At 41.4% G+C, this 27,525-nt stretch overlaps 1 protein-coding gene across 1 annotated transcript in view; it reads left to right on the plus strand.

The window, feature by feature from the left end:
* LOC125448960 (deleted in malignant brain tumors 1 protein-like) overlaps nucleotides 1–27,525 on the plus strand; it is a 61,477-nt gene that overhangs the window by 810 nt on the left and 33,142 nt on the right. The window contains exons 2-9 of the mRNA XM_059641856.1: nucleotides 4,776–5,003; nucleotides 11,703–12,020; nucleotides 13,149–13,607; nucleotides 13,693–13,849; nucleotides 14,809–14,909; nucleotides 15,712–15,855; nucleotides 17,454–17,567; nucleotides 19,116–19,247. Of these exons, the coding sequence (XP_059497839.1) occupies nucleotides 4,776–5,003; nucleotides 11,703–12,020; nucleotides 13,149–13,607; nucleotides 13,693–13,849; nucleotides 14,809–14,909; nucleotides 15,712–15,855; nucleotides 17,454–17,567; nucleotides 19,116–19,247 (1,653 nt within the window). The remainder of the gene's footprint in view (nucleotides 1–4,775; nucleotides 5,004–11,702; nucleotides 12,021–13,148; nucleotides 13,608–13,692; nucleotides 13,850–14,808; nucleotides 14,910–15,711; nucleotides 15,856–17,453; nucleotides 17,568–19,115; nucleotides 19,248–27,525) is intronic.

The following is a 27,525-nucleotide window of genomic DNA, read 5'->3' on the forward strand; positions in this document are numbered from 1 at the left end:
TACATTGTATGGTGACTGGGGGATAGGTGCTGTAACGGGAGAGTTCACTAATGTTCATTGGTAACCTTGCTTCCAATTTCTGTATTTTTCAGAGACGGTGAGACTCAGACTTGAGAATGGGGACTGTCCTTGTGCTGGCCAAGTGGAGATTAACTTCAGGGGTGTCTGGGGACTGTATATGAGTACGATTTGAACGTGAAGGACGCTAATGGCGTGTGTCGGGAGCTAAAGTGTTGGAATGCGGTCTCTGTCCTGGGCTACACTCACTTTGGACAAGGATCAGGTCCCTTTGTGACTTGGGGTTTTGTGCGCAGCGGGGATGAGTGTGCTCTGCGGGAATGCTGGTCAGTGGGATGGGGTCACTACAGCTTATCACACAAATATGATGCTGGTGTCATCTGTTCAGTTAAAAATCGACGACAGTTTCTGTGTAATTGTGTCACCACCCGGTTCAGTCTGAAACCAGAAAGGGATATGATCACAGAATGAAAACTGTTCAATACTTACAGATATGATAATAAAGGAATCGTTGATATATTTTGTATCACTATATGATCTGTTGAACTTGTAAAGGTAATGGAAGTGGTGAACACCCCTTAAATGTAACACACCGAGGTGGGGTGGGTGGACAAGCGCTCATTTTGATTTCACTTGAAACCACATTGAGAGATCTACACTGGTGGAACGTTCGCATATTTAAGCCAAAACATCGCGAGATTTGGCACTGTTTTGGCTGGCAGAAAGACGTTGTGTCGTTTACCTGTAGTCTGAAAACCGCTTTCTGTTGGACCAGTTAAGCATTCTGGGGGCTTAACGTAGATAATGTCAACAGGGTACCAAGCACACACTGATTTGATCGAATGTAAAGCACATGAAAATTTGGATGTGAGATTCTCGCTGAGGTGGAAGGTTAGTTTTCAGACGTTGCGTCACCATTCTAGGTAACATCATCAGTGAGCCTCTGACGAAGCGCTGGTGTTATGTCCCGCTTTCTATTTATCTGGTTAGGTTTCCTTGTGTTGGTGATGTCATTTCCTGCGTTGGTGATGTCATTTCCTGTTCTTTTTCTCAGGGGATGGTAGGTTGGCTCTAAATCAATGTGTTTGTTGATGGAGTTCTGGTTGGAATGCCATGCTTCCAGGAATTCTCGTGCGTGTCTCTGTTTGGGTTGTCCTCGGATGGATGTGTTGTCCCAGTCAAAGTGGTGTCCTTCCTCATCTGTATGTAAGGATACGAGTGATAGTGGGTCATGTCGTTTTGTGGCCAGTTGATGTTCATGTATCCTGGTGGCTAGCTTTCTGCCAGTTTGTCCAATGTAGTGTTTGTCACAGTTCTTGCAAGGTATTTGCAACAAGCGAAATGAACGTCATTTACAAAGCAGATAAATAGAAAGTGGGACATGCCACCAGCGCTTCGTTGGAGGCTCACTGATGATGTTACCTAGAATGGTGACGAAACGTCTGAAAACTAACCTTCCAGCTCAGCGAGCAAACTCACATCCAGAACCTCAACCTGAGCTACAAATCTTCTCAAAACTCGCTAACATGAAAGTTTGTCATTAATTAGAAGAATATTCATCTGTGAGCAATGTGAGTTATTTCTGTTGTAATATGAAAAGGTTCACCGCCTTTTTTGTCCAGCAGACAGAGCTCCGAGATTGGTACATGAAAATTCCCAATGTTCCGGTCGACTGGAGGTCCAGATCGTTGACACCTGGAAAACAGTGTGTGGCCTTGACTGAGATTTGAAAAACGCCAATGTGGTCTGTGCACAGCTTCGTTGTGGAGTGGCCATGTCTTGTTTCAAGCTCTGCTCATTGGGGAGGCAGTACTCTGCTCCTGGCAAATGAGGTCTTTAAGTATGCGGACAATGAGACTCATCTGGGGAAGTGTCCTCGGGCTTCAAGCAGTCACCAGGATTGCAGTGGACATAACAATGTCACCCTGATATGTTCCGGTGAGTACAGGCTTAATGGAAAAGAAAAAATAGATTTCGTTTTCATGTTTGTGATAGCAATGGCGCTGGGATTCCTGACATTGCTTTAAACAGTGTAAATTTTAAACTAATCCTTTTAGATTCCAATGTTATCATGCACTAAATGTAATTTGGTAAAATATACTCACAATTATTGGAAGTTTCGAAGCTTCAAAATGTTTAATCTTGTGCCTGAAACGGCATTTCCTCCAGTTGTAACTTCGGTGCAATCGACATATTTTATTGACTGGATTGTCTAAAAGTCGATCATTGATAATAATATTTTCCACAGGTGTTCATTCGGGTTTCAGTTGAAATCACATTCACAGAGCTGCCCGCTAGAACAGCACATGCACAGCTCAATAAATAACGAGATTTGATTTGTGTTCACTGACAGAACAACTGAGTGTCGTTTATCTGCACTCTAAACATCTCGTTGTGTCATTGAAGTGAATATCAGTCACTTAAATTTATGAAAAGCCAATAGAAGCCTCACCATCCCTGCCTCGACAATATTTCTGAGCAACGTTGGAAAACTGTTTGAAATTAATGTCCACAACTCTCTTTCCAACAACGTCTTCAGCAAAAGGTTCCAGCTCACAATAACGCATCATCTGACATGTACCATCATGGTCATTCTTCCTACCATCGTTTTTTGCACATCACATTCCAGGGCATCCAAATGTGATCCAATTGATCCCCAGACGATTCACGTTAGTTTGAGGTTGTCTTGCCTTAAAATCACTGCGCAGTTCACATTAGTGTCTGTATTATCAGTTGTTTGATTTGCATTCTTTCCAACTAATACTATGACTCTGGCCTCAAATCATATTATTTGTGCCCAATACAATTCTGGCGACCAACCATCCGGAATAGGGTTTTTATGTTGTTTTCTTAGCCACCTTGTAAAAGAAATGCATATTCTCTTCGACCTCCATCTGGTCCCGGTCTACTACTTCAAGATGAACAACGGCCTGTCTACTACACTTGCTGAAAACAGGAAGTGGTTCATATATCTATATCAGCATCTCCTAGGAGTGTCTCCTGCAGGACCACGACAGTTTTGTTTTGTGAATGGATGTTAATTCAGGGGATGAGGGCGTCGCTGGATGGACCAGCATGTACTGACCATCACGAATATGCCAAACAGCAGTAAAGAAGCAGCCACATTGCTGGGGGTGTGCAGTCGCATGTAGTCCATAACAGGCCAGAAAGGGATGGCGGCTTCATTTCCTGGAGGGCCCAATCAAACTAGATGGGTTTGTCCTTGTCACCCTGCAGTGCATTCATGATTTACCATTGGACTCTTAATTGCAGTTTTTTTTTTAAGTTTTGAATTCAATGTCCACTATTTGCCGGATTCGAACGATGCTGCCCATAATGATGCATGGGCATCTGGGTTAAGAGTCTAATCATAATACCGCTCGGCCACAATCTCCCCTTTTACACTGCCATTATATCAGCTTAAAGACGATTTGAAAACAATCATTACAACGTCTCTGCTTCTGAACAACTGAACTCTATTTTCATATTTAAGTTTAAGTTGCATCTCTGGTTATCCTGCTAAGTTTTCTGACAATTTCACGCATCTGAGATCATGAAGGGCTCAGCCGTTTGTTTACATATTCCTGTTCAAAATGTGAAGAGTGAAAAAAAGTGAAAACCTCTAAATGCATGTTGCACGTCGTTTTCCAGGAGGACATTTCTTTACATTTCGTTCTATGTACCACTTATCCATCCGTCCTGCTTTCCTTTGCATTACCGACTCATGTTGATAGCTGCCATAATGAATGGTTTAAAAACATATATGCCTGATGTCATGAGCTAATTTTGAAACGTAAGCCTGCATCTCAGTACAGACATGGGAAATTCCATGCCTCACTCTACAAAAGTAAAGAACCTACAGCTTATAATCACTTTTCTTACAGTGGCAGATAAAGTTTAATTCATCCACTTTTCCGATTTTCTGACGATTTTGCACAATTGATTAACTTAACCTTTTCACAATACAGGTCAGCGATCAAAATTTTAAAAAACGTACGGAGCAGGAGGGGACATACAATTACGACGAATTACCTCAAATTCTGAGACAGAATGACAGTGGCTCGACTGGTCAATAAATATTGACAGTTGGGCAATTGCATTCTACATGCAGCATTCAATGTACTTTTCTGGATATGTCACCCACATGTAATACCACATTTTACAAAATTAACCTCGAGCACATAATCATCTTTTTTGCCCAAGTTTATGCAAATCTTCTTCATAACGTAAATATTGACAACTTTTGCATTTCTTCTCGTGATGTACTTCAGGATTCCAGACGGGAGTTGGTTAGCTGAGTTGGCTGAACATCTGGGTTGGAATGCATGAGCTGACACAACAGCGTTCATTGATTTCTTTCACATTCTGAGTTTGCTGGCAGCATTCTCATCTTCTTAGTTGGCCTCTTGCCTGATGAGTGCGGCCCTGCAGAATAAATCACAATCAGTCGTCTCTCCCCAACAAGAGAGCAACCATTTGACCATCTCTATACTGTTAACTTCGCACTCATTGTGTCATGCCCTATGCCAGTTCACCTTGGCCAGCATTCGAGAACAAAAGCAACGCAGATGCTCCGTCAACATAGAATGCTGCAAATGCACCTTGGCATCTGCATTACTTATATTCTACTGGACCTCAAATAAAAATGTAACAATCTTTACTTTAGGAGTGTCCTTCCGTAATTAATGTTGCAATTAGGTTCATGATGTGAACAAGTCAATTTGAAAATCTCTGTATTTCTATTTGTTTCAAAATAGGAAACCATGGACCCCGACTGGTGGATGGGGAGAACAGGTCCCCTGGGCGAGTGGAAGTGCTGCATGAAAGTCAGTGGGGAATGCTGTGCGGTGATTCATTTGGATTAAAAGATGCCAGTGTGGTCCGTGAGCACCTTCAATGCGGGCTTGTAAAGTCAATCTACAGAGCATTTCGATCTTGGAAAGGAGACGGACTAGTGTGGAAGGAAAACTATAGGTGCCGTGGAGGTGAGATAAGATTGTGGGACTGTCCAGTTTCGCATGGAGAAGATTTCATCTGTTCACATGAAAAGGTGGCTCATGTCGTATGCTCTGGTATATCCTCCACAGCAAACGTTCTGTCGCCGAATAGTGCTCTGCATCGTTGTTGTATGTATTGAAAATTCTGAAATGTATCAATTTTATCTTTAATGGGATATCAACGATGAGACCATGATTTATTGGTCATTTGTAATTACCTTGATATCGATTGGTGAACTGTCTCATTTCAGAGATTGCTTCACTGCATGGATACATTATTCTGCAGTCCTATGTCGGAAAGAGGCCATTTTTTAGGAGAATTGATTATAGATTGAGTGCCACCATTACTGAGACTAGACTTCAGTTCTGTTTGTTTAATTTAGTTTCAACTCCACCATTGCTCTTCCAGAATTCTAATATCTTATCTGCATTACCATGTCGTGATGACTAACTCCAAATTGCTCATTGAGAGACCATGTTTGGTTTGCGACAGCGATATTATTAGATGTGATATTTGAATTTTCAGAACTTAATTTGCATTGAAACCACATTTTTTGTTCAATTTTCTGAACTTCTCAGAAACCATTTCAGATAAAATTACTTGCCTTAATTTCTGCCAAGAACCCCAGCGCTGATCAAATGCCAAAACCCCCACTTTCCACATATGCTTCCAGAATGAGTGGGTCGTGCGAACACATTCTGTTCGTGCTTCTAAGATCTCTCGATTCCTTTACAATATGAACACACCACTAATATTTCATCTGTTATTAATCCTATATTTAATCTTATGCGGTTTGAAAGTTTCACCAATGCGGCCAAAATTTGTGCCATACACCTGGTTTCCTTCCAACTAAGTTGTTTTCACAGTCCGTTAATTCTGGTTCACTCATTCTTCTTTGAGTCCGCAGTCCTATGAAACCCAGGGCAGCTACAGCTAGAGATTTGCATTCCTGAAATGATAAGGAGCCGGATGAGTTTTATTTTACAACATTTATTCGTTGTTTCATGGTTCACTGACAGAAACGAGACCGCAATTCCCCGTTACATACATCAAAATATGTTCCTGAGCATTAATTCACACACCTGGATAACATGCTAAAAGACATGAAATACAAAACATTTTCTCCTCAACTCCCGATGGGAAAGATCTCGCTGGTCACAAACGTTTGCACAGAAATTGCACGTGTTCATACTTCTTGAAAAAGATGTTGACATATAAATGGGATGAAGACATTTTAAAAACGAAACGTCTTTCGTGTCAACAGTAATACTATTGACCGACAGATCGATGAACCATCCCATCATGTCAGAATATGTTTGAATATCACAAATTTGTTTCTGTCCTTGAAATGACTTCCTCAGTCCTCAGCACCTTAACGTCTGTTGACTCAGTTATTATTTTGTTTCGGTGGCTGGTGTGGAATTTGCTAAGTACAAGGTGTTCTGCTGTCGGAAATGAACACAAGGGCAGCTCAACAGCCGTCGCAACATTCGGAGTCTCTGGGATCGCCTGCAGAGCCAAAATCAAACTGACTCGTTCAAGTCGTTATTTTATGGCCGAGACTTTGAAACAACTTTATATCCCCATTGCCCCACATTTACAGCACGCGTTGTTCCACATTTCTCACAATATTGTTTTACGAAATAAATGTCAATACCAAGATTAAACTATTTAAAAGCAAACGGGGAAGACATTGTTAATGATCAAAAATCATAATTTTTAATGGAAAGTCGGCATGCAGGTTAATTTTTTTCTCAAAAACTCTGATGTTACAGATGGAAATTGGGCGCTGAGACTAGCGAATGGGGGAAGCCGCTGTGCCGGCGGAGTTGAGGTTTGCTATAATGGAAGCTGGGGCGGATTACAGAACACCCTGTGGGATCGAAACAATGCTGACGTTGTCTGCAAACAGCTTGGATGCGGTTATGCCTTAGAAACATATATCTCTTCAAAATACGGGGAGAGCGACAGCCGCTCATGGTTGCTTGGGGTCCAGTATCATGGACAGGAACCGCAGCTCCAGAACTGCAGGATGTTCGGCCCATTTAATTGATCCAGCACTGACAGCAGTTGTGCAGGCGTCATCTGTTCACGTGAGTAGACTCCTCCCACATAAACCTGTTCAGAAATGTCGAGTCAAATACCTATCTGCTGAGCGAACAGTGGGTGAAATCAGACGTGAGCCAGGTGACTGAATGTGAGAAAACAAGATATTTTCTCTGAGATACAAACATAATAAATGTATAATCCAAAAGAAAACTTGCCACAGTTGTTTGCGGCCTGTGTTAGTTCTGGCCTAGTGTCAGTGGACACGAAATGCAAACATCATTACATTCCCCCAGATGCTGCCAGGCCTGCAGTGTTTGATCACCAATTTCTAATTTTGTGAGAGGGCTTGTAGTTTCGCCATTTCAAATTTTGGGGAGAGTCAGTATGACAGACATTGATGAGATTGGCAACATGGCCAAGGATTGGCAGATGGAGTTTAATTCAAATAAATGGGAATGTGCTGCACTTTGGAAAGACAGAGGATTTCACTTATCCACTGAATGGCAATGCCCTGGGTACTGCTGCAGAATAATGCGATCTTGGTGAGCAAACTCATGTTTCATTGGAAGTGAAGACTCAGGTACACAGTGCAGTGAGGGAGGCAGTTGCACTGCCCCACTTCGTTGTTCAGTGTTTTGAGTCTCGGAGTTGGGATGTCATGATATGGCTGCACAGGAGATAGGTTTGACCAATTTTGGAATACTGCATTCTTGTATTTTGTCCCTGTTACAGGAAAGATGTTGTGAGTCTCGAATGCACTTAGGAAAGAATTTGCTGAGTTTTAAAGGTGTAAGGTAAAGGGAATAGATGAATATGATGGGGCTTTTCCCCGGAACGATGGAAGAGAGTAGAGAGAAATATAACGTCAGGAGCGGCTAAAGGAAGCTTCACTTTATATTTGTAAATGCAACAAAATGGTTTTTTGTCAGCTAATGTTAATAATTTAAGTGCAAAAAGATTATGCTTAAACTGCATGAAACATTGTTTGACCAGTGCGGAATATTGTGCACAGTTTTGGAATCCACCTCAGAAGGTGGGTATGTTTTTGGTACTGGAGAAGATGCAGAGGAATGGTATGACGGTTTTTGTTCCCGAAGCCGGAAAGAATTAGTTGTGAAGACAAATTGGTCAGTCTGGGATTCTTTTCGTTTAACCCGGGGAGCCTGAGCGCAGAAGAAATTCCAGGATATAAAATGCAATAAAGAAGGATTTCCCTATTTTAAGGTGTTGTATTCATTATATCATGCATTTCAGGTAATGGACATAAGTATTTGAGGGGCATGAGAATTTTCTTTCATTCGGAGTTTGGTACAATTTGGTGCTCACTGCCTTTCAGGGTGGTAGGGACAGATGTATTTAGAGGTGTCCCTGTGATGCCAAAGAGTACAGTCTGAACCCAAGTGCTGGGAAATGATATTTGGATATTTACGAGCTTGTTTCTCATTAAATGTTCTGTGCTGAAGACCTCTGAATCTGTGACTCTCTGAATTAGCTCTGGTCTTTTCTATCTACATGCACAAAACAAAACATACAAAGACATGCCTTCTTTCTTCAAAATTTTGACTTCTACAAGTACACAAAGGTCTATTGCAGTTGCTCAAAATAACATTCTGCCTTGAAGTTACACAATATTTGAAGTGAGGGTGCACTAGCGTTTTCGACAGGTACAGCATGACATCACGGCTCCGGAACTCAATCCCTCTCCCAACAAATCCTGACGCACCGTATGCCTTCTTCACAGCACTATGAACCTGGGTGGAAACTTTCAGGGATCTATCTACATGGACCCCAAGATCCCTCTGCATATCTACAACTACCAAGAATCTTTCCATTGACACGGTATTCTTTCCTACTATTGTTCTTCCCAAAGTGAATCATCTCACATTTATCTGCATTGAACTCCATTTGCCACCTTTCAGCCCAATTCTGCAGTTTATCCAAGTGTAACTTGCGGTAACTTGCAAAATTCTTCTACACTGTCCAACACTCCACCCACCTTAGTGTCATCTGCAAACTTACTAAATAATCCACCCATTCATGCGTCGAAGTCATTTGTAGAAATGTCAAACAGTAGTGGTCACAAAACAAATCATTGTGGCATACCACTAGGAAATGGACTTCAGGCTGAATATTTTTCATCAACCACCATTCATTGCCTTCTGACACAAAGCCAGTTTCGAATCCAAATTGCTAAATGTCCCTCAATCCCATGCCTCTGCTTTTTCTCCAATAGTCTACCATGCGGAACATTATCAAAGGCTTTACTGAGGTCCACGTGCATCCTTGATGACTCCATGTTGACTGTCCGCAATAAAATTGTTGCTTGCTAGATGATTATAAATCCTATCTCTTATAATCCTTCCCAAAAGTTTTCCTGCAACAGACGTAAGGTTCACTGGTCGATAATTACCTGGGTCATCTCTAGTGCCCTTCTTTAAAAAAAAACAACATTTGCAATCTTCCAGTCCTCTGGTACTAAACCCGTAGACAATGACGACTCAATTCTCCGCCACCTCCTCCCTAGCTTCCCAGAGAATACTCAGAAAAATCCCATCCGGCCCACGGAATTTTTCTACCTTCACACCTTCTAGAATTGATAACACCGCCTCCTTACTAACCTCAATCATTTCAAGTCCAAGAGGGCATATCTCAGTCCTCTCCTCCGAAATATTCTCCTTTTTCCTGAGTGAAAACAGATGAAACCTATTCGTTTTGCACCTCTCCGACTCAACAGGGTCCACACTCAACTTCCCACTTCTGTTTTTGTCTGGCCTATTCTTATCTTGCTCATCCTTTTATTCCTCACATACCTATAGAGAGCTTTATGGTTCTCCATTATTCTATCTGCTAATGACTGCTCATGTCTCCTCCTTGCTGTTCTTGACTCTTTCGCTAAATCCTTCTGAGCTAATCTGTAACATCCTAACGCCTCATCTGAAACATCTCGTCTCAACGTCACATATGTCTTCCTCTTCCGCTTAACAAGACATACAATTTCTTTAGTAAACCACGGTTCCCTTACCTTATCACTTCGTCACTGCCTGACAGAGACATACGTATCAAGGACACACAATATCTGTTCCTTAAACCAGCTCCAAGTTTCGACTGTCCCCATCCACTGCATTTTGCTCACCCATTCTATGCCTCCCCCATCTTGCCTAATCGCCTTATAATTGCCGTTCCCTCATCTATAGCTCTTGCCTTATGGCATGTTCCTATCCCTTTCCATTGGTAAACTGAATGTAAACGAATTATGGTCACTGTCTCCAAAGTGCTCACCTCCCACGAAATCAAACACCTGGCCTGGTTCATTACCAAGTACCAGATCCAGTGTGGCCTACCCTCTTGTCGGCCCTTCGACGCACTGTGGCAGGAAACCCTCCTGCACACTTTGGACAAAAGCTGCTCCATCCGACGGACTAGTGTTATGTTATTCACATGTGGTCACAAACCCGATACGTCTACATCATCTCTACCTCTCTTCACAACTTCACCGTCCCGTAACTGTGATGTTGCTAGTCTGGCTTCGATTAATGCAATTATAGACGATATCATTCATGGTTTTTATGCAAACATTTCCACCTTTGTTTCAAAATGTTTCTTGTTATAATCTGCAGAAAGCTGCATCATGCTGACCAATATCTCAAGTCTTAAATCGGGCCACGTTGTAATTTTAATTTCTACATCTTGGGAAGGTCATCGAATATCATCATATTATTATTAACTTCGCATGTAATTCAACTGATCAAATGCTGAGGCTCAATTCCTATTAAATTCCCATTTGTTTGATCAAACCCATTCATGGCTTTCTTCCTGGCAGTCTCTTCGTATCCTGCAGATCACACAGTCTCAAATATCATTGTTCTGCATTATTTCTGATATTTTGGTCATTTTAAATTTAATTTTGCCCATCCAGGTGGCGGAATTCGCTTTCTGAAGCCTATAGCACCCACTAATCACTCTATGCAACATGGCTTCCGCTCAATGTCTCCTTGCTCCTGTTAGTTTTAACAGCAAACATTTTATCACGGTATTTGACAACCGAATGGAAATATTATTAATCTTCTCCCTGCAGTGTGATATCTCTCCTGTACATGTATTGCAGTGTTTTATCCTGCCATACTTCTCAAATACAAATATTGGATTTGAAGAAATGAAAAGAGAGGATTTATGTTGAAGAAAGATACATTTACGCAGATTGTAAAAGAAGGCTATCATGTATAAAGTAATAGGTAGCACAGCATGGTTCTGGAGGAACACAGCAGGCCAGCGAGCATCACAGGAGCCTGAATAGAGTGATATACTGAATTACTGACAGCCATAAACCGAGTGAGAGGATACAGAAAAGAAAACTCCAACTGATTGCTCATTAACTCATAGAATATTCAAAATAGAAAGGGAAAGTGAAACTGGCAGTGCCGAATATAATAAGATTATTTTGAAATATTTCTCCACCATTATTGCAGGAAGGCTATGTTTAACCGAATTAGTATTTCAAGATATTCTGTGTCACACTTTTACAGGCCGCTCACACAAAGATTTTAAACTTGTTTTGCCTTCATCGATATATGCTGCTGTGCTGAATGATGAAAGAATTGTGTAATGGATGCAGAATGTGAAGTGTTTTTGTCTAACAGAGCACTTCCAGTTAAGGCTATCAGATGGTGGAAGCCCTTGCGCTGGTCGAGTGGAGATTTATTACAAAGGGACATGGGGATCTGTTTGTGATGACTCCTGGGATTTTGTTGACGCTGAGGTGGGTTGCGAACAACTGGGATGTGGAAGTGCACTGGATATGACATTTCCTTCCTCCTATGGAGCGGGCTCGTGCCCAGTTTGGTTGAAAGATGTGAAGTGTTCAGGAAATGAAGCATTTCTTTGGGAATGTCCTTCAGCACAATTGGGTCACCAAGACGACTGTTCTCATAAAGAAGATGTGAGAATTGTCTGCTCAGGTGAGGCCGTTTTCAATTTTCTATTTTTTGTGAAATATTTTCGGCGATGTATTAAAGTGGAAGCTGTACACTGAATTAGAGAGAACATGGAGTCTGGAATTGAACTACACAGATCCTGACGTGTACACGCCACACAGAACATGAAATAGCCATTTCCCCTCTATTATCACTGTCTTCATGTGAATTTATTCCTCTATCAGGTACATTCCGAATTTGGTGCAAGGGTATCATTGTTAGTCAGTTTATGATACTGTATGCAAAGTAAATATTCTCCTGAATTTCTAAAAGGGCCGACTGAAAATAAACAATGATATATGATCTCTAGTTCTGTAACTGTATGTAAAGTAAATATTCTCCTGAATACCTAAAAGGGCTGACTGAAAAACAAACAATGATTTACGATCTCTAGTTTTGTATGAAACAACGAAAGAACTCGGTTCCTTTCCGTATGACTGTCAAACATTTCACCATTCATAAGACAAGGATCATATGATCTCTTTACATCTTCTGGCAGATTTCACAACATTTGACGCATCTCTTTTACAATTAAAGTGGCTGGCCTCTTGCACTGCTCGGCAAACCTTACCTTTATTGCAGACTTTCTGTTTGAACACAGTTTCATTGTTTACCATACTGCATGTGCAATTATTTCACAAGATCGTAGAGGTACATTGACAAAGATTTTTTTTATTCCTTAAAACGCCATGCCCGAAGTATGTACTGCCTTGTTCCTGTTTAATAGTTCTTTAAGTTCGTCCAACCGCTTCATTGGTGTACTATATTTCATGGTCAAAACCAAGCACTTAGAAACATGAATGATGAAAATCTGTAACAACGACAGACATTGCTGGAGACATACCGAACATCAGGCAGAATCTGTGGAAATTAAGCAGAAAGTTGGTTTCAGGACTCATGAACTTTCTTCACAATAAGTGTCACTGGACAAGGGACGTTAACCGTGCTCTTTCTCTCCTGCCAGACCTGATGAGTTTAAATGGCAAATCCTGATTCTGTATCATGTGGTATGCTCCTCCTGAAAACCTGTGTGAGACTTCAAAGGACACACGCAGCCATGCAAGCAAGGCATGAGTAATCTATTAATCTGATTATGTGTCGTTGTGTGAACAGAGAACAAGGAGATGCGGCTGGTGAATGGAAAGCATCGCTGTGAGGGGAGAGTGGAGGTGTTCTACAATGGGACCTGGGGAACAGTGTGCTCAAAAAGCCTCGATTTTCGAGATGCAGAAGTGATTTGTAAACAGTTGCACTGTGGTGGCGTCCAGGATGTTATGTACGAAACTGCATCATTCGGAACAGGGCAAGGACAAATTCGGCTCGATGGGATTGAGTGTCAGTCACACGAATCGACCCTGTGGCAATGTCGAACAAATCCGTGGGATCAACACGATTGTGAGCACAGGGACGATGCCGGTGTTGTATGTTCAGGTAACATGGCAAAACTTCTCAATGTTCAGCTGTCGTTTCAGATACTGATTTCCAATAGAGTCAGCATGTTTCTCCTCTTAACAGAGAGCAATGTGACGCAGGAGCAGCCCCTCAGTTCATCTTCCTGCAATCAGCGATCAGGTACATCCACGTGGTTAAGATGCGAGCTCTCGGCTGTTGTTTCTGCTGTGGATTGCATTCAATCATAACCTCTTCTGTGTCACAGATTCGCAACTCAGCGTGCGCCTGGATGGAGGGAGCAGCAACTGTTCAGGGAGAGTGGAGATCAAGTGTGATGGACGCTGGGGTACATTGTGTGGGGATTCCTGGGATATCGTTGATGCCAATGTTGTCTGCAGGCAGCTAAGATGTGGCTTCGCTCTGCTGGCCTAAAAAGGGACCGCTGTCTCCCTGGGTGGAGGTGTGATCTGGCAGAATGATGTGAAGTGTAAGGAAAGTGAATCCTCTCTTTCCGACTGTCTCTCCCCAGCACCAGCTCAAAGGAAGTGTGATCAGAAGGAAATTGCTCATGTGATCTGTTCTGGTAAGCAAGATGCAGACTGGTGCCGATCCGTCATTATTAATGTCACACATTCGTGACTGCTTTGTATTCTTGCATTAAATTTGAACCTCATGAATATGTGTTCAATCTCTTTCACAGAACCCGATGTGTTGACGACTTCCCCTTCACCTCCACCAGCGGGTATTTATGATTGATGCTATTATTGATGTTTCTGGGAAGGTTGTGTTCCTGTCGTGTAATAATTATACTCTTGGCATTTTCTTGATTTTGATGCTGACATCACCGCTTCTGTGTTAAGGTTTCTTCACAATTTTACATGCCAGCCCCTAACAATGCTAAATCTGTCTGCAATTTCTTCTTCAAGGACACGGCAGACAATCTATTTCCATTCCTGTTGCTGTCTGCCTAACCTTGGGAGTCCTGCTCATCTGTGATTTGGTCGCACTTCTGGTGATAATGCAGAGGAAATCGCAAATGAAAGTTGAGTCTCACATCTGCAGGCTGAGTTAATGCTACGTCAATTTTAGAGTTCCATTATATCTGGGGGCTGCATTATGTTATTCCACCTTTCCACCCCCATTGTTTTCCTCAAGGTGCTTTATGAGTTGAATCGCCAGATTTTGAAAGGAGACAAAGATAAAATACTTCAGTAGTGCTTATGCGAGTTTAAATAAATAAAAATTTACATCTAATATTTATCAAGTTGCTCAATGTCTGTAAATATAATCGAAATTAACATTTCACGTGGTGTTGTATCACGTCGTTACCAATGCCAATATATCGTCAATACAAACCATTTCTCCACTTCTTATCTTCCAGTTTAACTGCACATGACACTCCGGAACAACTTATTGATTGCCGCACTGTGTCTCTAAGTTTCACTGAAACATTTGCACGGTGCTTTAATTATTTGTTCAGCGGTTTGTTTTCATTTATGGTACTTCAGTTTCTCAATGCTGATGCCAGAACCCAGGATCAATGAGAGGATGAATGCCCCTTTGTACGAAATTTCAGTCATACAGTAACTGGGTTCCCGTGACTGACCAGGTGGCACCTGTTCATCTTTCTAAAGTGTTGCCTCGTAGCCTTTTTCCACTTGATGGCCAGAACGAACAACACGAGCTGCAAAATACATCCGTTTCTACAGTTTCATAATTTTTTGACAGTTTAATTTGCAGATAGCAAACAAACGCATGCGCTTAGTTTGAGACTATCAATGACCATAATATTCTCCTTTTTTCACCTGCCTCACGTTACTGCATCCAACTATAACAACAACAATGCAAGTGTCTCGGTACAGTGTCTAAATTCTGATAAAATTACTTTTATCGAAGCATTTTCCTTTTCTCCCTTTATCTAGATTATTGACTTGGAACCTCGTCATGGTCATCAAGGTGTTTTATTTTGTTTGCTATAAATTATGAAAGTTTTATTTTCTCGTTCATTGCATTAAGAATCTTTAATTTCTAAACTCGGTATTTTTGCTCACATGAGCGATTGTGAGCTGAGAATTGTCTAGATGTAAAATTTTGTAACACGAAAATTTGAACTCGTCTTCCAAATCCCAGTAAACAACATCTTATTCTCTATGTTGAACATAACAATTGCCAGTGATCAGGTCATGTTATTTCATGATTCTCACCACCTGGATGGAACGAGCTAAGTGTGTTACGAAATTTGGTTTCTTCAGTAATAATCTCAATGTTGCTGCTGTGTGTTCAGCTACAAATCATGACTCGTCTATCGTTCCTTCAACAGATCTTTCCATGGTCGGCAAAGGCTCAAGTCTTGGTTTGTACCAAGGAATTTATGATGAAATTGAGAATAATCCTCCTGGCAAGATGATTCTTCAGGAATTTGAACCAGGTACGTATTTCTTCCATCACTTTGTGTTGTTTTTGGATAAGTACAGCTTCCCTTGAATTTCAATGGTCACTGATCTGATTGAACACGTTCAGTTGTTTACTCACTGTCCTCGTGTGAGAGAAGCAATGAAAGTCAATGAAACTCTGCTTTGAGGGAGAGGCAGATTTATCAATGATACATCCCAAAGCCCATGGTTACCGGAAGATATTTTTCAGACCCATGTTTGTAAATGCGAACAGCATCACACTTTCCAAATGGAAACCTGGTTTCACTCTGACTCCTTCAGACAACTGAACGACAAATGTATTCCCAAATTTCTTCACAGCAACATAAATATTGTCATGACTGCCTTTTGCACAACACATAATACTGAAAGCAAATTAAGTAATTAATATGCAAACTGATATGAACAATCAAGGATGCATGGCAGTGCAGACAATAGACCTCGATCCCTCGTGGCAACAGCGGTTCGAATGCCCAGTGCCAAAAAAATAATATAACAGTCAAACTGGATGTTTAACTTCTGTGTTGTTATTTGACAGATAATGTGGTAACAGCTCACAAACGAATATATGTGTAAAATATTGACATGACTGTAGTCTAATTAAGGGAAGAGTGCAAGAATCTTAATGGCTAGGGTTGCCTTCTGAACTTGGGAATGGGCCAACAGACAAACCAGATAGAGCATGGGATTGTGGGAACAACTGGCAGTTTTGATTTTGATATAAAAACAGTTACACCAAAAAATGGAAGGAACATTTTATGATCACAATGGAAATGATTGACTCAGTTTTCGAACTGTGAACACATTTGGGAAAGCAAATTAAAGGGAAACATATACAAATGATGTCTCATCACAATAGACAATAGACAGTAAGTCTAACAATAATCAGAGATGTGTAAATATACTGAGTGGATTCAAGAAACATGCAAAGTTTCAAAATAATAACATTTAAGGGCGATCAGACACAATGACAGACTTTCCTTAGAAAATTGAAGGCATTCAATTTAACTCCATGTGCGTTGATCTAATAGCAGATATGAGGAAGTATTTTTGCTGACAGGTTCTGCTCGATGTGAGAACTAAAGGTTTTTTTCCCATCTCCAATGACAGTGATTTGGCATTTCACTTCATTTTGAACCACCACAAATCGTGTCTTGAATGCATTCCCGAAATTTCTCCAGTTGACAAAATTCTGGGTATTGCAGCAGAGATGATGTAATCATAATATTTGCTACATTGTTCTCCAATTAGGGCAATAAAATTCAACCCACAGCCCAAACGTCGAGGAGATTTTGCAGCGGAGTTAAGTCATGTGTCCGATCATGACAGTTCTGCCATTTAGCGATGGTTAATATGTTTCACAACCCCTACTCCTATCTTCTCGTTCAAACATTTTATCCCCATAATGATCAAGAACCTGTCTATCTCTGTTTTAAAGACAACCAGAAACTTGGCCCCAACACCTTTCTGTGTCAATGAGTTCCATAGATTCACCATCCTCTGTCTGAAGAAATTTCACCTTTTTACAATTCGAAAGCTTCATGTCTCCACTAGGAAAATGATATTGACATTAATTCTATTTGTTTGCTTTCAGTAGTTTCTGCTTCCATTGACTCACTCAATCACATCGAATACTACACCAGCCACAACTTGATTGACAAAAATCGGGGAACAGAAGATCCTGAGGTGAACTCCAACAGTATTGCAGGTTTGTCTGTGCTCACTTTCTGTCAGGCCACTTTCGTGCACTGTCATTGACAATATGTGCAAGTCAATACTTATTCGTTTTCAAAAGTGTTCGTGCATCTACCACACTGAGAGGTAGTAGTTTCCAGAGTCCTACCAAACGCTGGCTCAAAACATTTTTTCCTTCACATGCTCTTTAATTCTCCCTCCTCGAACTTGATCTCCCCTTTCTTTCAACCAACATCTCCTGACAGGTGATTTCCCCAACAACGGCGAAAATTTCTTCCTGGCTACCACACCTATGTCCGTCATAATTTCACAATGCAGCTCAAAAAGCCCAGCACTCTGTTACCTCAGCCCCAATGGAAAAGAAATGCAGGAACACAGAAACATGAGTCGTCCACTCAATCCCTCGAGCCTGGTCCCTCGATTCAGTGACAATTTCCTGGTACTCGCCTGGTCCGAAATTCAGATAATTGTCTTTGGCCCATGTCCCATAATATCCCTGGTTGACAATAATCTATCCCAGACTTAAAATTAACAACTCATCTGACACCAAGTGTATTTTTTAAAGCAATACAATTCAAAACCTCTCCCATTTTTTTGTAATCCCTAACATTTCTTCTGAATGATCAGGCTTTAACTCTCAGAGTGTGCTCCAGATTTCTAGAATGTACAAACAGTTGAGACAATTCATCATTGTCTAACCTGTCATTTTCTGTTAAAATTGGAGTGAGTGTGAGATGGAGGGAGACAATTCTAGAAATCCGGAGCGCCCTCTGAGTATTAAATCCTGAACATTCAGAGGAGATGCAAGAGAGTACAAAAGCAGGGACAGGTTTCGAATTGCATTCCTTAAAAAAAAAGACTTGATATCACAACGCCCTTCATGTTGTCTGCAGTGCAAATTTGCAGATGTGAAGGCTCAGAACGACATTGGCTCTTTCACGAGCAGTGCCAGTTAAAAGTCAAAATATCTGGTTTGTGACGATGTGATTGACGAAACTGTCCATCATGTCATTTCCTGTCAAAACAGCCGCCTGAATTTTCTAATCACATTTTTAATATGAGACCGGTTATATTTATCCCCTTACGCTTCTTCTGTTATTCAATGACATCGTGGTTGTCTGTTATGGGCCCTAAATCCAGATATCAAGGATAAATTTAACCTGTCTTATATTTAAAAATAACAATCAAGACAACATCATGAAGGAGTGGCCCAAATATCATCCAATCTTGCTTCTTGCATGATATCTCCTCATAGTCTTAACCAGAAATCAGAGACTATTCTTCCAAGATTTGGAATATCCAAAAAATTGGAAGTAGTTAGTCATTATCTGACTTCCTTTCAAAAAAAAAACAACTGGAAGGATTCTATCACATTCCCCCAACCTCCTAATGTGTAGAGAAAACAAACGAAATTTAATACTCATGTGTGCTTCAGCCATGTCTCTAGATGTCCTGGGGACTAACTGAACCTTCTAATCCCATGTTTCAGAGCTGGTGTCATTTTCCAGCGTGATGTTGTTTGTTACAACTTGTGCCAGTGATAATTCTCTTTTCCTCCAAGGTCCAATTCGTAGAGATTATGATGATATTCTGTCTGAAGAAGCTGAATCTCAGGATGACCTCTCACAACTGGATAGTGATGTTGATGAACACCTCACACTGACAAATGCTGGCCTTGAAGTTCATTCACTCGGTGAGTTGAAATACAGTCACTATCATCTTAACCAGCGCTCTCCCAGCAACGAAACAATTCAACTCCCCCTCCCAATCCTTGGATGACATTTTCTTCCTGTGCCTCCTGCATTGCCACAATGATGCCACTCATCCTCTGCAGGAACTGCATCTCATGTTTTGCATGGGAACCCTGCAGGCCAATGGTATCAATGTGGGCTTCAGAAGCTTCAAAGTATCCCCTCCGCCGACCACATCACAAAATCAGCCCAACTAGATCCTACCTATCTCATCATCCCTCCCACCAAATGCCCCACCTCCATCTCATACACACAAAGCTCAACCTGACTCCTTGACCTGTCCGTCCTCCGTGGACTGATCGATCCCCGACCTAACTCCCTGCCTACATTCACCTTTCGTGGCTCCAACCCTGCCTCTTTGACCTGTCTGTCACCTCTCCACCTGCTTGCTCCTTTACCCATCTTCCATCCGATCTCCCCCACCCCGCTTATATTTCAGAATCCCCTTCACACCCCCCATTTTTGAAACGTCGGCATTCCTCCTCCTGTGATGCTGCTTGGCCTGCTGTGGTCATCCAGCTCCGCTCCTTGTTGTTTCAAAATTCCCAGTCCCTTATCTCTAACTTTCATTCAGAAACAGCCGTATTGCTTGAGATGGAACATAATTTCAACACCACGAAGAACTACCATCAAGAAATGAAACAAGCTAATATAAATTAGGATCTGCATTTCGTCACTTCCTTGAACAGCCAACACTCGCTTCCACCATTACTGAGATTACAGGTTTACAAAGGGGCTGATTCAATGAATCACCATGAAGCCAAATGGGGAATCTGGAAGGGTGTGTTGGAAATTTTGACGTTTTAAAACTTTGCAGGTCTTGTTGCTCACTGTCAACAAAGACCCTGTCGATCTTTATTTGTAAAACAGAACGACAGGTGGATTTGATGTGTCTCTTCTGATGAAGCGAATAATGTAAATTCCCGATGAGTAATAAATATCTTTCAATTGAACGGAATAAATGCCAATCCTTCATGAGCGTCCTTGTCATGAAGATCCAAATTATCTGGGCCGCTGCTCAGTCGCATTCAAAATCTCCAACAGGCCAATCAAGCTCCTGCATCATCTATAATTGATTTCCATCTTTAACGTCACTTCATGTCAATCTCTGTCAGACGTGAAATATAGCCACATGCCTTCAATTTTTCCAATTATTCTTCCACTTATCACAATATTTAAATGTATCACTTACATCGCAAATAAAATACGAACTGGACATGAAAATTATTAACAACAGTTGTTCCTCACTGTCACCTGATGCAACGCTCAATAACAAGTGGGAAATAATTTTAAACTGATCGGTAGGAAGCTCAGAGGAGATGTGAGGAAGATAATTTCCCAGAGAGAGTTGCCTGTCCAGAACGCACTGTCTGTGAGGCTTGTTGCAGTGGGATACTTACCACTTTTAAGACATCCTTCCATGATTACCTCAAGTTCTTTAAAAATAACGTCATCACAAATTGAAGTGGGATAAAATTGGAAACTATGGAGCTAGTGCAGGAAATTGTGACTGTTATTAGTACTTTGGTAGTACAGACTTGATGGGCAGACGGACGTCATCTGGAGGGTACGGTGCTAAATTTCAATCGTGCAGTCTTTAAAATGGCTGCATAATTCGCCTGAGTGTCACCGGTATTGGTCATCTTCCTGGATAACTCTCAAAGGAGCTTGAACCATCTCCGCCCAGGGCAAACATGCAATATCTGGCCATGCAACATTACCTCTGATGCCCTCACACGAACTCCATCCTTCTCCTCCTGAAAACTCACGCACCCATTTTGGCTTCTGTATCGGCATTCATTAAAAGTGTGATGCACAATTTTGGAGCAAACACCTCAAAATGATCAGGTCTAATTTTTCAATAGTTCCAATGTTTCGGATTCAGAGGAGAGAGCAGGATATTCTGGCCCTCTACACAATTATGGAATATTTTGAGCATTATATTTTGCTGAAAGTTATCCGTGGATAACTGAAGAAGTGCCCAGAAAACTGCGAAGCTCTGCATCCTATCAAGGTCCCTTCGTAGCCTAGGACAGCTCTCTGCTCTATCCGAAACTCGACCCACTTTTGTATCGTCTACGAACTTACTGATCCAAATTTCCACTCCAAAAGCCCAAATCTGATACATCGGCGTTTCTGCCCCTCTGAGGCTGACCGGCCTGCTGCGATCATCCTGGTCTACAACTTATCATCTCAGACTCCAGCAATGGCAGTTGTAACGACCACATAGAACATTGATGCTGTTTTACCAGAGTGAAAGAAACCATGGACTTTTTCTTACATTGCACTTTCTGCCACATCCCCACGTGCACAGTGATGCATAGACAATGATGTACTTTTAGAAGTATCCTCTCTTTTGCTACAGATGGCATGCCAACAGTAAACTGACACAAACCAGAAGGCATTAATGTCTGTGTAAACGTTTTGTGAGATGATCGATTTTTGAAAAGTTACTAGTTGCGTCATCACTTACTGCTCACATATATAATACTCTTCAGGATGGGCACCACGCTGTCTCTTGCACCGAGCTGACAGCGCAAACCTATGCATAATTCAATATCCATTTATCCAGTGACCTTTCATCACTCAGCCATTGCTTAGTTAGACATTGTCTCCTTCCCAGTTCCTTGGTTTGAGAGCTTCAGATGTCGATTGACAGTTTTATTTGCTGTAAATAGGGCCACCGTTAAAATGACGTCAAGTGACTCACAACATTTTCTTTCTCATTTCAGGTAAATGCTAGAGTCTATTTCAAAACAGAACGCCTGAAGGCAGATAATATTGCGAGGATCGTCCATTATCATTTCCAAAATGCTGAATTTTATTTTTCTCAACATGAGCTTTACCTGATGGTAATACATCCTTTTTTTGTATTGAGCTGACTATCTTAGTGTTCTCTCCTTTGTTTCTCATTTGCTCAAGTGTGTTGTCATGAGTTAACAGAGGAAGTTAAATCTCATAATGGTCTCGATTTAGTGCTTGGAATAATTATCTAATTTACTTTTGTTTACGGATTGTTTGATTTTATATTGAGGGTGACGTCTCTACCATTAATAAATGAAGTATTTTTAGGAATTCCATCTGTAATTGCTGAACCTTTTCAAATCCATCAATGAGAGTTAATAGTTGTCAAAACAATACTGCTAGCTGTTGTGATTTATTGAATGAAAATGTTGCCTCCATCGCAACATTCTCAAAGAACGGGCAATTGTTCTGTTAGTGATGCTATACAGTGTAAACTGAATTCCATCAATAAAACTACGGCTATTTCACGTTTGTGCTTTGATTCTGTATCTCTTTGAAGATGTAAGTCCCCCAATAAATATGTGAGAATGTCAGTGAGTGAGTAAGAGTGCATGAAATTATCTGTGATTGAGTACCCGTGTCTGTGAGTGTGATTGTGTCAACTGAACCATCGCTGAAGTGTCAACACAAGCGAATAAAATTGTCAAGAAGGCGAACATCATTCTTGCTTTCACCAATCGGGGAAAAAGGCATTTTTTTTAAAAGTCAGTTTGCTTGCTGTTGAACTTTAGTAAGACCACATTTGAAATATTATCTTCAGTTCTGTTCGCTAAACTGTCAGAGGGATCAGGAAGTTGTCGAGAAGCTACTGAATGGGTTTACCACAATGCTACCTGGTTTGGAGGGTACGTGGTGCAGTGAGACAGTGACCCAAATGGATTTATTTTCACTTGAGCTGCGAAGTCTGAGGTGCGAGTTGAAACGAATGGATAGAACGTACAGATGGAATCTTTCTCGCAGGGATAGAAATGTCAATTTCTTGGCGATCTCGGCTCAAAGGAAAATGGGGAATGTTGAAAGGAGACGTCAGAGCCTGCATTTTGTTTGTTTGTTGTTTTCAGGGTGACCCGATAGATTTGTGTTTGATCCACTCCCACTTTCTCCGTGTCTGTCTCTCTTGCGTTCAAAGTGGCACAATGGTGATTAGTATGCTGATGTTTGTTTGGGTAAGTGTGCCTCAGTGTTTTTGTTCGTGTACCTCTACGGGTGTATCCCTGGCTGCAGTGAGGCATACCTTGTCCTGGAGGGAATTCTGAATGATGGAATGAATTGGTCAGTGATTAATCAAAGGATCATTGTCTCTCACACTCTCTCACACAAACTCACACACACACACACACACATGCGCGCACACACACACACGCTCGAGAGAGAGCGTGAGAGAGAGCAAGAGAGAACACAGTCTCTCTTTCCGTCTCTCTCTCTCTCTCTCTCTGTCTCTCTCTCTCTCGGTGTCTCACTCTCTGCACCAACATCCTACTTGTGGTTCAATTGATGCAGTACCACCCTCTGGTGGCCTCTTCATGCTACTACATAGGAGAACGTTCAAGTGGTTTGTTTCAGAATCGACTAAATATAATTAGGGAGAAGACTTGAGAACTCGAATTTGGTGAATTAAGAATGTTTATTACATAATATTAAATGACTGTAATGGTAATAAGATATGGAAGAGAAAAGGAAAATAGAAACAAGTCTCACTTATTTCTAGAAAAACCAACATATCCCTTCTCAAAAAGGCAGCTAAGCCACACCCTTCTGCCTGTCAGTGGCCCCTCGATCGATGTCTGGACTGAAGACAAAAGTTCCTTCCTGGCACTGTTCATGGTTTGAGACAAGGCGAAGTCCAGCAATTTGAGCAAAACTCTTACTCTGTCTCTAATACGATGTTGTAAAACAGCCCGCTCAAAGAATGCAGATCCAGAAAGACTAGACAGTTTCCTTGGGCATAAAACGCAGATGCAGTAAAACAAAGTGCAGGTGTCATGTTTGGCTCATAAAGCAATGTTCACAGGGCTCATTCAAGGTCATGCAGCTTTTCGAGTATCATCAACAATTGTATAACTTCAGCCCATGTTATATAATTCATTAGTCACGCAGTTGTCGTAGATGATGATTGATTTTTTGTGCTTCTACCCATCCTATACACTTACATTTGAGCAGAAGGAGGTGAGAAAACGCAGTGCTGGTCTCCCTTCCGACAGTTTCGAATTATTTCCTCTATTCGATTTGAGAAAACAGACTAAAATAGAATTAAAATTCCTGAAATTTCCAATAAATTCATGGGGACTCTTAATATAGCTCTAATGGTCTCCCGAGCAGCAGCGGATGTGTGTATGTGTAATGTGTGTTTGTGCCTTGGTGGCTTTGGTGCGTGGTTGTGTATTTCTATGCAGTGCCTGTGTCAATATGGTTTGTGTCTGTACGTGAATCTGTGTGTGTTGATGCTGTTGCGAGATGCTCTCTCCCTCTGTCTCTCTGTCTCTGTCTTTCTGACTGACCCCCTGACTGTTTTCAATGCCCAGCATTTCCAGTGCAGAGCTATCTGTGCAACAACAGACAATAGCATCATATCAACTTAAACACAGGATCATTCAGCAGACACTTTTATGGATCTCACTTTCTGCCTTTCTAACTCCCACTAGTCATCTCCCTCTCTCTCCCCCTCTCGTGCTCTCCTCTCACATGGGCTCTTTACTTCTCCGTCTTCCTCTCTATTTATACCCCGTCCTGTCTCTCTTTCTCTACTCCTCCCTCTGTACGCCTGTATCTACCCCTTTTTCTCACTGAATCTCCCTCTCTCTGCCTGAGCATCTCCTGCAGAGACCTCCCGGAGCATAGATGGCTGGCCTCCAATAACAATGACCCATCTTCCAAACGTTAGGCCTGACTTCAACATGTAGAGAGTTTTCCCCAGACATCCTTTGGTTCCAATTTCTCAAGGGCTCCTTGATGGCGCACTCAGTTAAATGCAGGCTTGATGTCAAGTGCTAAGATTGTTACCTCAGCTATGACTGTCAGCATTTTTTTCCCGCTTTTGAACCAAAGCTCTGCTAAGGTCATGCACTGAGTGGCCCTGGCAGAATCCAATCTGGGAATATCAGAGCCGGTTGTCACGAAGGATTTCATACTTGCTAGCAATTTCAATGGCATCTTCCGTCTTTTGCCGATTGATTGATTGATTGTTTGGTTTATTGTCACATGTACTGAAGTGCAGTGTAAAACTTTCTTTATGAGCAGGACGTACAGATACTAGTAAGAAATGGTGTACAGATTAAAACAATTTCAACAGAGGTATGCGCTACATTCCGTATAGAGTGCTCAAGTCGAGAAGAAGGTTAAGTAAGATCAGGCATTATTTGAGAACGAAGAGTCTATCCATCAGTCTTCGAATGGCTGGTGAACAGCGCTGTTTCTGAAACTTCTCCTTCGTGTATTCAGGCTTCTGTATCCTCTGCCTGACAGAAACTTTGTAGGAAATTATGATCGGGGTGCAATGGCACATTGATGATTTGGAATTCTGTACACATTTCGAATGCAGCGTGCAGCTTTTTTTCCCCTCACTGGTCAATAGGAAGAATGTGTAGTATTTGGATAGACTGCCGAGGGATTTAGCAAAATATTGCCTCGAATGGAGTGTATTAGCTATATTGAGACATGAGCTGAAGTTGACTTGTTTCATTAGAGCATCAGAAACTGAAGGGTTAAACTAATGTAATTCATTAAAATTATGAGTGACACGTATAAAGACGAGAGTAAGAGGCTCCACACAGTGAGCAGGTCAAATGCTAGCAACAAACATTCAAGGCGATTGAAAATTGAAAATGGGTCACGGATTTTTGAGAAATGTTTTTAAAACTCAAGGCAAGCCTCGAATATATTGCATTCATTTCTCCTCTGACCAGATCCAACGTGATCAAGTTCCAGGCACCTCCTGATGAATGTGATGTATACAGCTAATAATCCAGTCATAGGTGAAATTGTCGGTTGAAGGTAATTTGAGTTTCACAAGAAGAGTTCTTTGAAGTTTGCATCACATGTAGACAGGTTGGTCAAGAAGACGCCTAGCACACTTACCTTCATTATTCATATCAAAGTGTCTTGTGGTTGGGACGTCATCATGAGATTCTGAATCTAGCTGGGGCAGTTCATGTTGGAAGACTCTTTGCATTTCTGGTCGCTATCTGGAGAAAAAAATCATGTTAAATTATATTAGGTTGTTGCTTTGACTGTTGCATTTTAGGGAAAAAGCGTGGCTAGCAGGGTGGGACTTTCTTTTCTCAAATGCAGGAGAGTTGGGAGAAATCTTTGGGAGTTTTTTTTCTATTACGAGGGCCATCTGTAAGGTGAATATCAAATGTCTTTTAATCCAATGTTAGGGGAGAACAATACTCGAGGACATATTTTTAATGTGAGAAGAGAAATATTTAAAAGTGATTTGGCAAATGCAGGTACAGTTACAACATTCCAAGTACATGATTTGGAACGGTTTGGAGGGCTTTGTGCCAAATAAACCCAAATGGGACTAGTTTCGTTTGGGAAATTTGGTTGGCAAATACAAGTTGGACGCAGAGGACTAAACCCTTGTTGTATGAGTCTGTCATTCTGCCTCTTTTAAATATGCCACCTCTCACATGAAACATATCCTGTATGATATTTCAAAGTTGAACGCTGTGAAGAAAAGAATCGAGCCATCCATCACAGGCAAGGGCAATATCTAACTCCCTCTTGAGCATATTTCATGAACTGCTCACATAAGCTTCATTTGAGAGACACTTCACAGGTTCACATCTCTTTGAGTGAAGGAATTCTTCGTTTTCTCTGTCCTGGATGACTTAACACTCATTCTGAGTCTGTGAAATCCGGTTCTTGACTTTAACAACATCAGGAGGTTATTCCCATATCTAGCCTTTCCAATCCCATCGGAATTTTTCATATTTCCGTAAGATCCTCCCCGTCCAAACAAATTGTTCTAAATTACAGTCAATACAAGCACAATTGATCCAGTCTTTCGTGAAATGTCTGTCTTGTCTTCCATCAAATGATGAGGAGATCAAAATTGCTCATGACACTAAAGGCTTAGGTTCCACGCGGCACGATATAACCTCTGCAAGACCCCCTTCCTTATCTATTCAAATCCTCTACATTCAAGTTCAGAATGCCATCATCTTTCCGTGCTACCATCCACACCTGCATGCCAATATTCATCGCCTGTTCCGGCATGAAACTCAGTTCTCACTCAACCTCAGCTTTCCGTAAACTTCCATCATTCAGATCGGAGATAGTAGAACTGCAGACGCTGGAGAATTCGGGATTTCAAGGCTTGGAGTTGGATGAATATAGCAGGCGGAGCAGCATCTTCGGAGTAGGAAAGTTGACGTTTTGGGCTGAGACCATTCAGCTTTCCTGCTCCTAATA

Source organism: Stegostoma tigrinum, chromosome 43, assembly GCF_030684315.1.
Source record: "Stegostoma tigrinum isolate sSteTig4 chromosome 43, sSteTig4.hap1, whole genome shotgun sequence".
Taxonomy (NCBI): domain Eukaryota; kingdom Metazoa; phylum Chordata; class Chondrichthyes; order Orectolobiformes; family Stegostomatidae; genus Stegostoma; species Stegostoma tigrinum.